We start from the raw sequence: 15,924 nt of genomic DNA, 5'->3' as shown, positions 1-15,924 counted from the left end.
CTAAGGTCGTGTCGAATCGAGACTTTTGGGTCGAAGATTAGAGCCGGTCAGGGAGGCCGCTTTGTTGACACCCATCTTTCGTGTTAGCTTTGCATAGTGGAGACCACATGCATTGCACAGGGTACGGGCACCGTCAGGGCCTCTTCGCCATTCCGGCGTTTCAGCCCGGTTGCAACTGTGGCACCGACCCGGAGGGGCGGCCTTCTGAACGCACTGACTGTTAGCAAGAAATCATCACCACAGAGGGAGCACATACTCCACGACGTTTCTTTGCATCGCCGCCTGCGAAGCCAGTGCCCTTGTACTCATCCGAAAGATTCTGGTAATCGTCCTCCATATGATTGCCTCGTGCGAGCCGTGCACGTTGTTCGGTCAGGGCGGTCTGCTGTGCTATTACCACTTCTCGTAAATGCGTCAGGTTCTCAAAGATGCGATGTGATTGACGCAGCATATCATCGACCTCGTGTAGTCCAGGAAGAGAGTCTTGGAAGTAACCGTTGCGATTACTCTGCTGATATCTTTGACCCCAGATGCGGGAGAAATCTAACGTTCGAGCAGACGCTTCACTGATCTGGGCACGTTTAGCATAATTCCAACCGAGGAGAAGAACAGAAGAAACGCACCTCGTTCAGGCCCATCTCAGCGTCAAAGACATCTAGGTGCCGCTTGACAGTGTCGCCATATGGAACTTCATTGGCTGGTCGAGAATACGGTCCTCGGTGCTCCTCGGGCTTTGGACCAGCAGAGAATTGGAATGGTTCTGATGCAGGAGGAAAACTCGGAGGTGGACCGTTGCTATACGGTGGAAATGGATATGCGGATCGTGGCTGCTCAAAGGTTGGAGGGGATCTTGGCGGTTGATTTTCATTATTGTTGTTGAAGGATGTATTGGCCAACGAAGAGGAGCGGAACGTTGCGGCTGGGTGAGATCTTGGAGACCCGGGATAACCAAAATGTTGTGAAACAGGCTGTCGTGGGTCAGGATTGGATGTTGGCGAAAATGATGGTCTGGAGGACTGGATTTCCGGCTGATTAGAGCAGTTCTTATAAGACGGTGCGAAAACATCTTTCAACACAGGCGGTGGCCCTGATGGTTGGGAGAATGGGTTCAGTGGGCCCCGGGGAGCATCTGGAAACGGCTGTCCCGCTGCGGCTGATAAACTGGCCTGGGGGGCTTGAGAGGAAGCGGACAGAGGTGCGGTAAAGGAGATTGACTTGTCTCCCAGAGCCTCGTGAATAGACGGGAGAGACTTGCGTAGGCCAGGAGACTCCTTCTCATCCCGGGTGGAACGTCTGGTGGTAGATTCTGGGGGAGAAATGTAGCCAGAAATACCGGAGGCGGAGCCAGCTGTTGAAGGAGCACACGAGTAAGGGGGTGGAGGACCAGAATGTGTGGTGGTGGGACTGGATAATGGAGCTGTTGAAATACTCAGACCGTTCATCAAGTAATATCTTGAATGGTCGCTCTTGTCGCCCTTGAGGTGATCCAGGTCAAGATGGCTGATTGATGGAAGCGTATCTCTGTTTGGTAACACTGTTAACATATTGGTCTAGGCAAGTATGTGAAGAGCGCAAACCTACCTGGGCCTCGTGCCAATATCCATGGCTGCCATTGCGAAGTATCAAGACACCGCGGTGGTGGCCTTCAGTATAAGTTTAATGGGGAGACGAGCCAGTAGATCATGTGGGCGGACGAGAGGTGAGGACCTCTTCTTTTTTAATGTATGTTTCCGTGCCGATTTCAAGATCGTCTGCCGTGGCGTAACGCAGAGTCTTGAGGCTGGTGCCTTTTCTGCCAATGGTGCAGCCGGGTATGCAAAATTCGAGCCGATGAACGCCCTCTGCTCCTTACTAACCACCCTCTGGAACCTGGCAGACAACCGGCGATCTCGGGCCTATGCGTATGGAGGGAGGGAGGTTTCCGAGTTGAGAAGGATAAATAATCGGTCAGTGGCTTAAACGGTCGTGCAATTGAGTCCAGTGCAGAGTTCCTTTGCGTGCGGGAGACAGGTCGGCAGCGAGTAGAACAGCGAGTGTATTCAGAATAGAGATTTCGTCGATTATGGCAGACTATTTGTCCAGCAGTAGTGGAAATGGTGGTAATCGTAGTGACGAGAGATGTCGAGGTGGCGGAGACGAAATGTCGGATTGATTGAGTGTAGAGTGTTGTGAAGTTCGGGTCGAGAAGAATGGATAATGAATGGTGACGGGATGGTGGAAGGGAAAGATGAAAATGAGCAAGTCTTAGAGCGAGATGCAGTTGCGGGCGGAGAACAGATCGAAAGATCGAGCGCTAGTCGACGAGGTTAATCCGCTTGCAGGGGCATCAGAGGCCATAACTTACGGAGGACTCTTACGAGTGATGCGGTGGGCGGTGGGCGGTGGGGCCCAAAGACCATCGGCTCCTGGGCCCTGGGGCGCTTCCGCAATGGGGACTTGATGGTGGGAGGTTATGGGCATGGGTCATAGACATTAGCAGGCACGATAGGCAGCTATGAAGCAAATCCTCTCGTAACTTAGACACACCGAGTCAGTATGATGGGGGGCAGTCCGTAGCGGGTAAGGGACATCAGTGGGCTACTGGCCACGGCTGAGACTGGCAGGTGGGTTCCTAGCAGGTAAACGTTTGGGCGTCGCGTCGGCGGTGCAGATTTTCACTTCCAAGCTACAGTATGGGTGTCTAGCTCTGGTTCTGCCACGGTGGGTAGGGCAGTCGACAGGCCCATATGGACAGGGGACAGGGGGCGATACCTTGTCCGGGCAAGTGACAATCGAACAGGGGCCATCCCCTGCGCGAAGATCATGCCCGGGACTGCTCTGTGTTCTGCGTCGAGAGGGCCCGTTCGGCCCAGTCGATTCATCCCTCCTGGTACAGTAAGACCGGGGCTGGTTCGAAAACCATCCACCGGAAACACATAGAAATTGGAGAAACAGTGATCCGTTGTGACAATGATTGTCAGGGTAACTTTATCTATCGGTACTCCGTTCTGTAGGAGCCGGAGGGAGTTAGCAGTGCCTAAGGAGTCACTTGAGTAATTATTACGGAGTACAAGTATCGCCGCACCAGGAGTCCAGGACACAACCTCCCACCTTACGTACCGCTTACTCTAAACAGTATCCATCACCTTGATTGGCATCGACTTCCAAGGCTATTGATTATTGTCATCATCTGTCTCAGTGGGAAATTCAGGTGCTGGTATAACACGACACGAGCTCGTGGCGGTTGTGCTCCTCTGACTGCGCACTTAGGTACTCCGGATCACATCCATTGCTACCAGGACCAGCCTCTGAGCCTCTGAGCCTCTGAGCCTGGGGAGAGTCTAGACTGGAGACCACCATCTTAGTGACTGAAGGAGAAACATGACTGAATCTCATGTAGAAACCAGAAACCAAAAGCCCCGTAACAGGTACTCCGTACTAGCCTGGTGGGTCTCTTGTTGCGCAGCATCACCTACCTAGGTAGGTACCTAATAGGTGCCTAATAGGTACCCAGTCCTCGTAGGTTATCCAGTAGGTATCCATACTACAGAGTACTAGTACCGGTTTTGTAGTACTTTGGCCCCTGGGAGTGCATTTCCATCATCATCAGCATCAGCATCATCATCATATCATCATCCATCATCCACCATGCCTCGTCCTCTGGGCACATCCTTGTTAAGCGAGGCGCCTCATCCGCACCGATAAAACCATCCACCTAATGTCCAACCCCGTTAAGCCCTAACCAGTTCGTCACTACTCGTTCCCTGCCCGGAGTACTCCGTCCTTGATAATTACTATCCTCCCGCATCTAGAAACCATTGTGCGGCACCATCATGTACGAGTACTCGGTCCATTCATCCATATGAGCAGGTACCTCGAACTCCATGCATACCCAGTTATTATTGCTATCATTCTCCAATCACTGCACACAGCTGCCCACTTCGAAACAACATCTGTAACCCATCGATACTCCAAAGGCCATCCCCCAGTTTATCCTTGCTCCTTGACCACAGCATTGTTTTATCATTCGTTGTCTCATCAGCGCATGTTATCGCACAACATATCCTCGTACAAAGTTGGAATCAAGGAACAATTCGGACATGCCGGCGATGAAAGCGATGAAAGCGATGCAGCGTCTCCGAAAGCTCCGCTGAGTCGCTGGTTCCGGCACCGTGGTCTGATCAAGCTCCTGCGCCATACCTGCCCTCCCGAGTAAGAGTACTAGACTAACTCACACTGTGGTCAGTCAGCTTGGGCGACACGTGGAGTTTAATTCTATCTGCTTTCTTGACCCTACATACTCCGTACTCGGTACTCCGTACGTCGCATCGAATCTCGGCCAAAGTCAGATCTAATGCTGACGTATCAGAACTACCAGATCTCAACACCCTGGAGCCCGTAAACCTTTTGACGACGTGATCGACTGGTCATGATCGGACAATCTCACAGGACTCCATCAATCTGACAAGCCACCATCTAAGACTACCACCTCACTCCTCCCATACCTGCCCCATATTCTTAGTTTCACTCTATTGACTCAAACTTTGTCGGTCAGGAGCCGTGGATCGACGACAATTCTCGGTTATCTGCTATTGACCGAGACCAACACTGCCACTAAAGTCTTGGGCATACGAGGTCCAGTAACTCTTACATGCCCAGGTGTAGAGATGAATTGATCACGGCTGGCGTCCGATGAACACGAAGGATCGCTTCACTCGCGAGCCTGCGATACGAAAACCAGTTGAGCTTGTGCTCACTAAGCATCCGCGAGGCTCGTCACGTATCTCGCTCTCACCACGCGCCCCAGGTTGACAGGAGGAATGGGTCGGAACTCAATATGAGGTCAGTACAACGCCACCCGGCCATTGGCATCGCATGCAAGAGCGACCACGCCGTTGTTCCTTCTGGTAGCCTTGGATACGTTCTACAGCACGTTTCCCATATTGCGGAGGGGCGCAGTTGACAGCTGTCAAGGACCCTCCTCCCATTTCCCTTCACCAAGGTCGCTTCCCGTGAGTACCGTCAAAACTTGCACAATCTCGTTCTCATGGTGGCAGCCATGCTTGAGTATGTGGTGAGAAGCCTCCCACACGTTGGCATGTTCGGGGTACCGGCCTTCTCGCACTCCGCTCTCCTTGGCCCAGGCTGGTGAATGACACCTGCTCCATCGCCGCACCTACCCGATTTAGGAATGTAAAGAAGCTTAATCGGTAAAAGGTGCGCAATGCACGTCCCAGGCTGCCAGACGCCTTCCAGAAACACCACTCAAGTCAATCAATCAAGGTCAATTCCCAATCTCGCTTCTTAACTTCATGCTCCTGGGCGTCTGTTAGCCGGCCTGCCAATGTAAAACGCGATGCCCGCCCGAGATCAAAACTTTGAAGGGCTTCACTTGTCAAGAAATGGCCGTGTAAGAAGTTAAGAACCCACTGAGAGTTCTGGCGTTTCAGTAGCGCCACGCCCCTACCGGATAAACGGTTACGTGAATTACCCTTCCGCCCCTTGACCCGGCAGCAAGGCATAAGAATCCACCAGATCCACGGAAGAATGTCTGCAATAGACCAAGCACCAACAATAATGGGAAAATGGATACACATCACAAGAATGACGATGTTGGATTCTGCCAATGGTGTACTCTGTGCTCCGGACGGCGTGCATATGTATGGAGTACTCTGTACCTCGTACGGGTGCATCATCTCAGAAGTGGACATCGCTTCGTTTGTTCTTGTTGCGTTCTAATGGAATCGCCACTAACACGTGGCGGAGTGAGTCAGATCGTGATCTCAGCCTTGGCATAACCCCAAGCGGTATAGGGCCACGAAGTGTGGCAAGTGGTGACGAGTCGACTGCCACCCTTGGGGCGGCATCTTCCTGGTGCTTCAACGCCCGCGCTGCGGACCTATGGTTCCCGGGGAGCTATCCGTGCCCAGCCTAGGCTCCCCTCGGGTGGTCGTCTTAACGAGACCCGACAGCCAAAGGGGGCATGAGGCCCTGCAGGTTCCGGATATGCCTGAGTCTGTGGCCCATCTCTCCGAATACTGCAGCTCCATCTCCATCTCCATCTTCATCTGGGTCTCACCCTCCTCAGATCCAACTGCATCGCCGATCAAAAAGATCTCCTGCATTCTTAGTGCCGCTACGCTCGACACAAGCTAGCGAATCTGGGATCATTCCTAGGAGTGTGCCTCACACCTCGTACGCATGCTCCGTACTCCGTACTGCTCCGTACAATGGCTGTAAACTATCATGCAACCGACGTCGCACAAAACTGTGCACCAAACAACCACTCGACAAGACAATCGAACCACTTTTTGTGAAAGGCCTTGTCCTTCATTATCCTCACTAGCACCTGATCATTTCCTTTCCGATGCCACTGGATCACCTGAGACACTCAAAAGGCTGATTTGATCACAGGTGCACGTCCCCCCATCCTCCTACTGCATCCGCTATGCAGCCACTTTCAACGCTCGTGCAGAAGCGATGCATCCCAACCATCGCCCACTGCCACTCGGATTGGGCGGTAAAGACTTCTCCTATACCGCGTACCTCGTATGTGTCCTCTGAATGTCCGTTGCATCGGTGACATAGCAACTCGCACAAGTGGTCTCGAAGGTGAACGACTATCACAAAAGCGACCATCTGGCTAGCTTGGGGGGAAATGCTCCACATCTGCTTTCACCGGAAAAAAGGGATGCCTTACGCTGCTCACAGTCCCCCATTTCGGTGTCTGTGTCTGAGTCGTCTCGTGCCCACCAGCATCGTTTGAGGCTGTGTGTGTGACAGACATTATTCTCTGCCAGAGTGTTTCGGACCATGGGCTGGTTTCTCCTCGAAGCGCCGATGCACATCTCCATTCGCACAGAGTTCGAGTGACTCGCCTATTTCTCGTCTAGTCAAGACGGAGGCCGTGACTATGGCCTTTTTTGGTGTTGATTCTGGCCAAAAGAGTGCTGGCTTCTCGTCTGCGTCAGCCACTCGGGGCATTTAAACCTACAGAGTTCTCCAGCGAGCCTCGGAAGCGATGGGGCTGAAACCGTTTCGCCTTCCCAGAGGGCACCATACCACAGTTTGTCTCTGCCACCAAAGGCCCCTAAAATTGCAAAGAATTCCGGTGCCTGAGAAGACAATGGTTCAACAGCCACGCACTGCGACTGTCCTTGGTTACGAGTAGTGACCATGGCAAGCAATCGGAAGACTCCTGTAACACACGCATTACGCCACGCACACGGACCCTGGACCTATATCGAGATGTTGCAGTTCAAGCTGCATATGTCAAAATCCAAAATACCGTTGTTACCCCAGGAATGCTCGCTCCTATCTGGCCGCTATTGGTACAACAAAGAGCCGACTTGTATGTACATCTCTCCCCTTCAACCACCGGCCTATCTACAGCTGCAGCGTCACGCAACGTCCTTCTTGCAGTGGTTCTCCAACCAGAGGTTGACAAACAATCACAACTTTTCGTAAAACATGAAATTTCTTAACATGCACTACGGAAGATTGTCACTCCTTTGATGCAACTCTACAAGTCTGACACCGCTGATCAATTCGTAGAAGATTGCATTCTATTCAGAGAGGAGGCACTCCCTGTCAGCGGTGATCGGATGTGGTGAAGACTTGGCCGTAGCTTTCTACGACTAACCCTATCTTGAATTACAGGCTAGGCGCACCTTCCTAGTCTAAGAACAAATGTCACTTGCACAGGTAAACAGGACAAGCCATGGATGTGCTCAGTTTCTAGGTGGTTGGGCAAGAATGGGGATGGTTTCTGCCTTATTTTACTGACAGCCGCAGGCAAGTCGTCACCACTTCTGGCGAGTCTTCCTCGAAGATCGTCTCCTTCCCCTGTCTCAAAACAGCTGGCTGCTGTAGGCCAGATGGAAACGTCTCAATCAGCATCTTCTCACTTCGGCCGTTGAGAAATCAACCGATTGATCCGGTTAGAGTATCTCCAGCGTCCCCGGGAACCCAATATGACAGCGGCTTCCTACAGATCCAACCAAATTAATTGCCGAGCTACTACAGCAGGATCCCAGGCTCGCAGACCTCCTCTTAGGGGCGAGATCAACCACTCTCCCTCCATGTATCACGAGAGTGATATTTTGGTGAACAATGCCCGGATATGGCCAATATTGCGATCTCGCTTGTGAAGGTCTCACAGATCTGCCCCAAATGCGTGTAGACTGGTCTTGGACGGTGATGCAGGTAAATCCTGCATGTGAGAAAGTTGTCAAAAGTATCATCGGGGTCATCTCAAGCCCAGCTCAGGACGACTGGTCGAGTCTCAGGTAAGCCTCCAAAACTCGAAACTCGTTTATAGACTGCAGAGTCACCAAACCAGGAGGACGAATGACAAGAGTCTGATTTGATGGCTGTCCTTTGATGAAAGCACAACATGAAGTGAGCTATCCTTGCACTGTCCGATCTCCGAAAGGGGGTGCTCATGCTCCGCGATATCCGGTCCGACATCTACTGTACTCCTAGTTTCGGGTAATAGTAAGAGTTTTTTTTTAACAAAAAGAAAGGAACAAAAAGCACAACGCAGAGTATGCAAGCGATCGTAATGTCCCGCCCTTCTCCGTGACAGGAGAGTCTACCATGAAATTTTCCGAAACCTAGGGAGATAGAAAGCAGCACAGAAAATCTGATGGTGAGGCGTCGTGTTTGGTATACTCTTCGGATGGAATGAGGGTCGTGCTCTTATAGAAAGTTTTTCAACGCAAGGAGCCAACCCAATCTTATCCGTTCAAAGAGGCTGGCGTGTCCAACGCATCTCTGTACCTGAGGATGGTTTAGTAGGAGCGTGTTCCATTGTCACTCTGAGCCTGTTTGCTTCAGGAAACCCGTCGCCATGAGCCAATATTGGGACCAAATTGGCCCTTTGATTGCCAAGAAATTTTGGTCTCATGAAGATATGATATTTTTGAACTCCTCAAGTTGGTCTCTAGGCCTCAATCGACCCGTCGAAGATTGTGCTCGGTGGTCCAATAATGTTTTGTAGTGCCCATGCACATCGCACATATATCTGTGTGTATTATGTTTCACATTTTCCCCTCCAACGCCATGCCAAAGCGAAAAATATATCACAAATCGTTACCGTTGCCATTGCCGTTGCCGCTAATTTGAACACGTTTCGTGGTCACCCACCACAATCGATTACCGTTTCGGCGATGGAGGAGAGGGCTTATGGCCGGTTTTCAGCTCTTCCCAGAAAAGGGCCAGGAAGTTCTTGACCCCTCTCCCTGCTTCTTTCTCGGCTACGCGATATTCAAGTCAACGAGCTAGCTCTTCTATTTCGATCTTGTCCTGGTCTCCCTAGTTCATGTGCGAGGTCCTGTTTCGCTTTTCGGCAATCTTGTGCTAGATTTGGGAAGCGTAAAGAATTGGGAGGGTAGGACGTACGATTATGTGTCCCACCATAATACTCGGGCGGTTTGCCGTGTTGCATTTGATGAACGGTCTTATGCACGCGTTGTACGCCTCGGTGGAAGGCAGGACTTCTCAACAACTATTTGGATCCAAGTCGTCAGTCAAACTCCGGTCGTGAGTGAGGCGGCTCCAGCATACAGCAACAGGGCGAAGGGGAATGGGGCGCGAAGGACGGGCCATGGTTTACCGTTTCTACCATTCGTTTCTGCGGAGTTTTGCTGTGTCAGTCGGGGTGCAATATATTGGTTAGGAGCATTAGTTAGACGGAGGGGAGGAGGCGCATACCTCAAGCAGCCAGAACCAGGACATCGTGGGCAGTGTAGGTATTACCGTCTTAGCATGCGAAGGGTAATGGTTAGATATATACGTCTGTTATATATATATATATATATGTACAAGGTAGTTGGGCGTAGACCGTTGGGCGGAAGCTGGCAGTTGATGAGATGCTCGATGAATTGCTTGGAGTGGAAATGGATGATGATTTCAATATCACGTGTGGCTTCGAAGACAAATTCGGAGCGGCAAAGGAGAGAAGGCCAAGTGACCATGAATTGGCAGGGCGATGTCAATACCTGTATTTGCAAAACTCATGGCGGAAAATGACACGGGCAAACTCTCTACACTAGTGCTGTCTGACTCGTTTTTCGATACTCTGACGGCCTCATGACAATACGGCTCCTGCAAAATGAGGTCAGCGGTTGGGACTCGTCCTCCAGTCAGCCTCACCAACTTCCATGACTTTCCCAGTGATTGGAACAGATACTGTAGCTTATCAATAAGTCATATCCTGAGCGACGAGGCTACCCATTATCCTCCTCCCGAACTTTGACGCTCAACTGCTCATTCCATCCAAGTCGTTTCTATCAAGACAGAAGGGGCCCTATACGCATCACCGAATCCCACGAATAAATCCCGCTTGAGGTTGGGGGCCGAGCAGTCAGCAGCGACAGTGATATCTCTCTTCACGGGTGGTGCTCTGACAATCAAAGACCTGACTCTTCTTATGTTTAAACGGGCAACAACGACAGTACCCTTCCTGTGACACTCTTCAATTACTCGGCAAGCGCCATCGGAAGTCTAGCACACACAGCATTGTACAAATAGGCCACCTCGGATTCGGGAAAACTTCCATTCTCTCTCAATCTCTATCTCATCGTCATACCGCCATACCACCATTGCAAATATCACCAGGCGAATCAATTCTCTGTAGCCTCTTCGAAACGCTGTTCCATAGGCACAACGACCGTCTCAAAGTTTTTCACTGACAAACACGGCGCCGCTCCTCCAGATCCATCGGAGGAGGATTCTTCCAGTTCAACCGGTCCTAACAAGCGACCTTCATTATTCCACAGGCTACATATCCATTCATCGAGTCGACGAGCTAAAACCGTCCCCAACCTGACCATCCGGCCAACCACCTCCTCATCACTTCCACCTTTCTCCTCAGTTGAGAGCCGCCCTGGCACCTCTCATTCCGATGCTGCAACCATTGCTGAGATAAGTCAAATGATGCCGCGGTCGCTACACATTAGCAGCACACCACCAACCCAGTCCATCAAAAGACAGCGATCCCAGGAGAGTGGAACCAACGTTTCATTATCTGGACAAGTGGCTTCAAGTGGTGGTTCTGGTGCCTCTACTGATCATGATGACTTGGCCAAGACTGTGTCGGTGAAAATTCCTTTCTACTTGAACAAGACTCCCTCTGGTAGGTATCTATTCTAGGCCGCAGGACCTTACGTGAGTTGAGATGCACATAGCTAATTGTTGTTTACAGAAATTTCGGCTACTTTTAGTGATCTAGAGTGGACCCAACGATACCGCCTTACCCATGCTATCCAGAATCCTCAATCATCTCCTTATCGGGTTGATAGATCACTGAAGGTCATAGCCCGCAACCGGTATGCTAACGTGCAACCATGGGATGCTCTTAGAGTCCGCCTGAAGAAGCCCATCGGAGGTTCGGATTATGTCAACGCATCTCCCATTACGCTCACTAGTCGTGGATCAGAGCCTAACTCTCGCACTGCATCCACTGCCTCGGTATCGAAGCCAGACTCACAGCGCATTCAGACAAAATATATCGCAACCCAAGGGCCGAAAGAAGGACAGTATTCCCACTTTTGGCACATGGTAATGCAAGAAACGCCGGGTGATGTTGGAGTAATCATAATGCTGACCCGGCTGTACGAAGGACACAAGGAGAAGTGTGCCCCATATTATCCTGCTGACTTGGAAAACCCAAAGATAGTGTTGCCAGCATACGAGGACAGTGTTGAGGAAGAACATGATGGAGATCAGGACGATGGTGACCCTTTCCTGGACTCCCTTCTATTGAGCGCCGATACTGATAGTCCACGAACAGACTCGGAGACTAATGAGGATTCTTCAGATGGTGAAAAGTCGAGCGAAGAAGCGAGAGGCTCCGGGGTTGTCACCCTCTTGTCGTCTACCTACGATCAGCGACTCAAGTCTGAGGTTCGAAGGCTGAGGTTGACTGTTGGGAACGAAACCAAAGAGATCTACCACTATCTCTACAATGGATGGCCAGATTTTGGCAAACCAGAAGCCGATGATCGCTTGGCTCTGATCGAGCTTATCAATGTTTCGAGAGGCGTTGCCAAAGGTTCGCCGAGGATTATTCATTGCTCTGCTGGTGTGGGTCGGACAGGCACTTGGATCGCCCTGGACTACCTTCTCCAAGAACTTGAGGCTGGAAGGCTGCTTGAGCCTTCGCCACGTCATACAATTGCTGAACCCTCATCCAAGGCGAAGGCAACAACACCACAGAAAACATGGGGTCGCAGTGGCCCCTCAAAACCTAGTACACCTGATCCTCCGGAGGAGGAGGATATTATTTGTGAGACTGTTAATTCTTTACGCGACCAACGAATGATGATGGTCATGAATGAATTGCAGTACAGTTTCCTCTATGAGGTGCTGAAAGACGCATTTATTGAAAAGTACGCCGAAAAGGAGACTGGACCCATCATCATCGAGGTTCAAGAACCAAGCCCAAAAGTTGCAAGAAAAAGGAGCCCATTTGGTGGGATGTTTGACGGTACATATTCTGGAAAGGGTCGCGGTGAAGACGACACAGTCTCCGAAGCGGAAACGGAGATCATAGAGAGAGAGAAACTTACCACGAGTGGTGATGCGGGCATCACCACTCCCGATGTTGCGGACATAAACGACCCATATTCGGCTGTAGCACCGGACACGATTCGACAGGGAATGGAAAAGACCAGACAGGACGATGTACATGATCACGAGGTGAGATGACCCAATGTGCAGATCGAACATAGAATGGGGCTGGAGGAACAGCGTGGCTGTAGATGGGGCTTACAGGATCAAGAAGCGTCCACCCTCTGGGCGGTTCAATTGACTAGGATACATCCGAGTCTACTGCTGGAAAGAGTGATGACGTCCTGCGCGCGGAAAAGGGGGCATCCATCATAGGAAGGGAAGACAATTGCTCGGCATCGGAATGGAGTCTTTGCTTGGAAAATGACGGCTGTATTTCAGAACCAAGTCCCCCTTTCCAGCTCAGTGGGAGTAGAATATGACGTTGCTAGCTTGTTTCGCTCCTCTTATAATTCCCACACGAATAGACTCCTGGACGTGCATCCTTTAAGAGGTGGTTCACACCAAGCAATTGACCCATAGGTATATCGCTTGAAATGCTGCATAAGGAAGAGACTATCAGATATTTCTACTACTCCTGAGAGCGTGTTTGGCCAACGCCGAACAGAGAAGCTCTATTTAAGTCCTAGCATTACAACGTCTTCTACTTCTCCTCATCCACTATCTCTGCATCTAAATTCACTCTCTCCCCGAGCTCTCCAGTCAAGGCATGGAATCCAAGCAACCTCTCCCATTCCATCCTATTCTCTTCGTCACACCCCACATCCTCCCGCTAACTACTTCCGCAAATACTGACCTTGCGCCGGCGTTTGTCTGGCTAAACCTCCCTGACCTTCCCCGCGGTCCGAGGCACGAGACACCAGCTGACCCCAGTCGCGACGAACAGGCCTACGAGTATCGGCTGCAGGACCTTGACGCCCGCTTTGGCGGCGATCACGCCCGTCATGGTCGGGAAGAGTGAGCCCCCTGCTTGCGCGAGGACGAAGATGAAGCCTGGGTTTGGAATTATCATCGGAGGTTGGGATGGGAATGGGAACGGAATATTGTTTGAGAATGGGTGGGTGCGTGGTTCTGGGAGGAAGAGAGATGGAGAGAGGAGTCCAGAAGGGTGGTTTGTTGAGATGTTTGAGGGCACGGTGGGAGACAGACGGGCAGGATAAGTGGATGTCTTACCGAGTGCAGTATGCTGGATGGATTTCGGACATAGCTTTGAGGCAACTGATATGCCCTAATAGTTGTCGAACTAGGCGTGAGCAAATGACCTTTCAGGCTCGCCGGGTAGGGGGAACGATGATGAGAGAAGGGCAAGCGAAAGAAATGGGGACCAACCGTAGCAAAGAAAGGGCCTGAGAAGAAGCCAAGGGCGACATAGACGACCACCCCAGAGATGAGGTTCGGAATAAGCCAGAACATGAGCTGCAGCGCGAGGCAGATGACGATGTAAAGGAGGATCATCCTGCGCTCGCCGAAACGGTGTGTTGGCTCCGCGAGCAACAGGCGGCCCAGGAATCCGCCCCCGCTGAGTGCGGCGGGCACGTAGCCCATGGACGACAGCGAGCCGGAGCGCTCTTGCACTAGGTATTCTACCACCCACCCGGACACGGTGATGACGGCGCCAAGGTAAAAGAAGTAGAACATGCTCAGGAGCCAGACAGTGCGCAGGCGCAGGGCTTGCTTGATTTCTTGAAATGCTTGTTTGTTTCGAGCTCGGGTGGTGTAGTTGGTGGCGGCATTGACGTTGTCCTCCGTCTGGGGCGAAACCACGGCTTCTTCGAGTTCTGTGCTCTCCTCCCTTCGCCCTGTCGACTGGTCTTTGCGTTCCTTCCGCATGTCGCCACCAAAGGCGATTAGCACAAAGACAAGGTTTATGGCTCCGAGGCCTGCCTCAACTGCATATGTAAGGTACCACTTAGTATGAGAAGCCACGGGCGTGGCGATCAAGGGCCCAGTAAGACAGCCTAGCATATACATTGCGTGGATGAAGCCAAGCCATCGGTGGGCGACGGGGAGGCTGGCCACAAAAGTGTTGGAATAGCTATCCTGATACGCTTGGCCCAAGGCTGTCAACAGGAATGTAATGGCAAATAAGGGAAACGGGGGATTCCAGAACCGCAAGAGCTGCGCCACCAACTGTAATATTGCGCCGAGAGACAGCGTCGCACCAAGTCTCAAACGAAGTGTCGTCGTAAGATGGGTGTTCGTGAGTGCAGATAGCACCCAGCCAATAAATGTGGCCCCGTAGCTGTTGCGGTTAGTGAGACGAACAGGGATATACCAACCCCAACCGGACAAGGTCGGGTCGATGAGGAAACGGCATACGTGACTGTAACCAGGCCTGTGCTGATGTTGTACCTGCGCAGTATATACGGAAGCAGCGGTCCAATAGTACCGTCGTTCGTTCCAGCATAAAAGAAGGAAAAGCCAGCACAAGCAAGTTTCAGATAAGGCCGAGCCATCTTCGGCGGTGGTTGGCGATACGGCTCATTTTCCAGGACTGGCTGAGGGGCATCTTCTGGATGGGTTCCAGGGTCCCATACGCCCTGCTGTCGTCGATTCTCTGTCATGGCTCACAACATTGAATATGCAAGAGTTTGAAATTGGAGCATCTGCAAGAAACAAGAAAGTGTAGATGTTGAGTGGGAGGTGCTAATCATCCTGACGTCTATAGAACGGACCGGTTAATACTCGGATGTCGATATCCCCGCAAAAAGGCCCGGCTCAGTGTGGCCGGTGAGTGCAAACGGCGATGTTGTCTTTCTTGGCCTGATCACTGAGCAGAGTCCTATGAGAGTAGACAGGGTCGGAAAGCGGGGTTTGTAGCTTCTACAGTAAGTAAGCAATGGTGCAACACCTCCTATGGTGGAGTGGTGGGGAACATATCTCGATCTTGCTCAAGTCGAAGGAGAATTCCCAAAAAAGGAGAGTAGGCGACGACGTACGCACCAGATTGGTAATTTCCCCTCGATGCTTTGTGCGTAAGAGCGAAGGAGACATCTGTGACCGCTTGGAACGAATGCTCTCTCACCCAAGATTCCAGAATCATTGAAATAGGCCAGGATATAGCTGAGGCTTGCCTATTATTCTTTAAATCACTCGAAGCATACAAGGCTCTTGAAGGCAACAAGAACGACAACGACCATGCTAGAGTCCATGCCTAATTTCGAATGCACCAAAAGTTCACACGGCCTTGCGCCCAGTAAACCAGTAGTCGACACTTTGGTATCAAGGCAGGCCAAAAGGCAACCTGATGATTCTGAGGCTCTGACTAGTTGGCTCCTTCTGCCGTTAATGTAGCTTTCGCTGTGTGACTCTGACCTTGGAATATGGCAATGCAACCTGTTGGTGGTTGCATACTGTGTTCTAGCCTGCTCA

General features: G+C 51.4%; 3 protein-coding genes across 3 annotated transcripts; 1 reads left to right on the top strand and 2 right to left on the bottom strand.

Annotated features, from left to right (window-relative positions):
- On the bottom strand, window positions 1-1,613 carry A1O9_00176 (uncharacterized protein; the record flags this gene model as incomplete). Its single annotated transcript, XM_013409340.1, has 4 exons — window positions 1-204; window positions 257-571; window positions 624-1,521; window positions 1,582-1,613. 4 exons carry the CDS (start codon window positions 1,611-1,613, stop codon window positions 1-3), a joined length of 1,449 nt encoding a protein of 482 aa, XP_013264794.1.
- A 9,304-nt stretch (window positions 1,614-10,917) lies between these two features.
- On the top strand, window positions 10,918-12,690 carry A1O9_00175 (uncharacterized protein; the record flags this gene model as incomplete). Its single annotated transcript, XM_013409339.1, has 2 exons — window positions 10,918-11,116; window positions 11,186-12,690. 2 exons carry the CDS (start codon window positions 10,918-10,920, stop codon window positions 12,688-12,690), a joined length of 1,704 nt encoding a protein of 567 aa, XP_013264793.1.
- Window positions 12,691-13,369: 679 nt separating this feature from the next.
- A1O9_00174 (uncharacterized protein) lies at window positions 13,370-15,116 on the bottom strand (the record flags this gene model as incomplete). The annotated part of the gene is made up of 5 exons (XM_013409338.1): window positions 13,370-13,545; window positions 13,726-13,780; window positions 13,882-14,330; window positions 14,391-14,794; window positions 14,872-15,116. The coding sequence occupies 5 exons, from the start codon at window positions 15,114-15,116 to the stop codon at window positions 13,370-13,372; spliced, it is 1,329 nt and encodes a 442-aa protein (XP_013264792.1).
- Between the last annotated feature and the right edge of the window lie 808 nt (window positions 15,117-15,924).

Source organism: Exophiala aquamarina (genome assembly GCF_000709125.1).
Source record: "Exophiala aquamarina CBS 119918 chromosome Unknown aczIA-supercont1.1, whole genome shotgun sequence".
Taxonomy (NCBI): Eukaryota; Fungi; Ascomycota; class Eurotiomycetes; order Chaetothyriales; family Herpotrichiellaceae; genus Exophiala; species Exophiala aquamarina.
The sequence above is the reverse complement of the archived record's forward strand: the minus strand, read 5'-3'. Positions and strand labels throughout refer to the sequence as shown.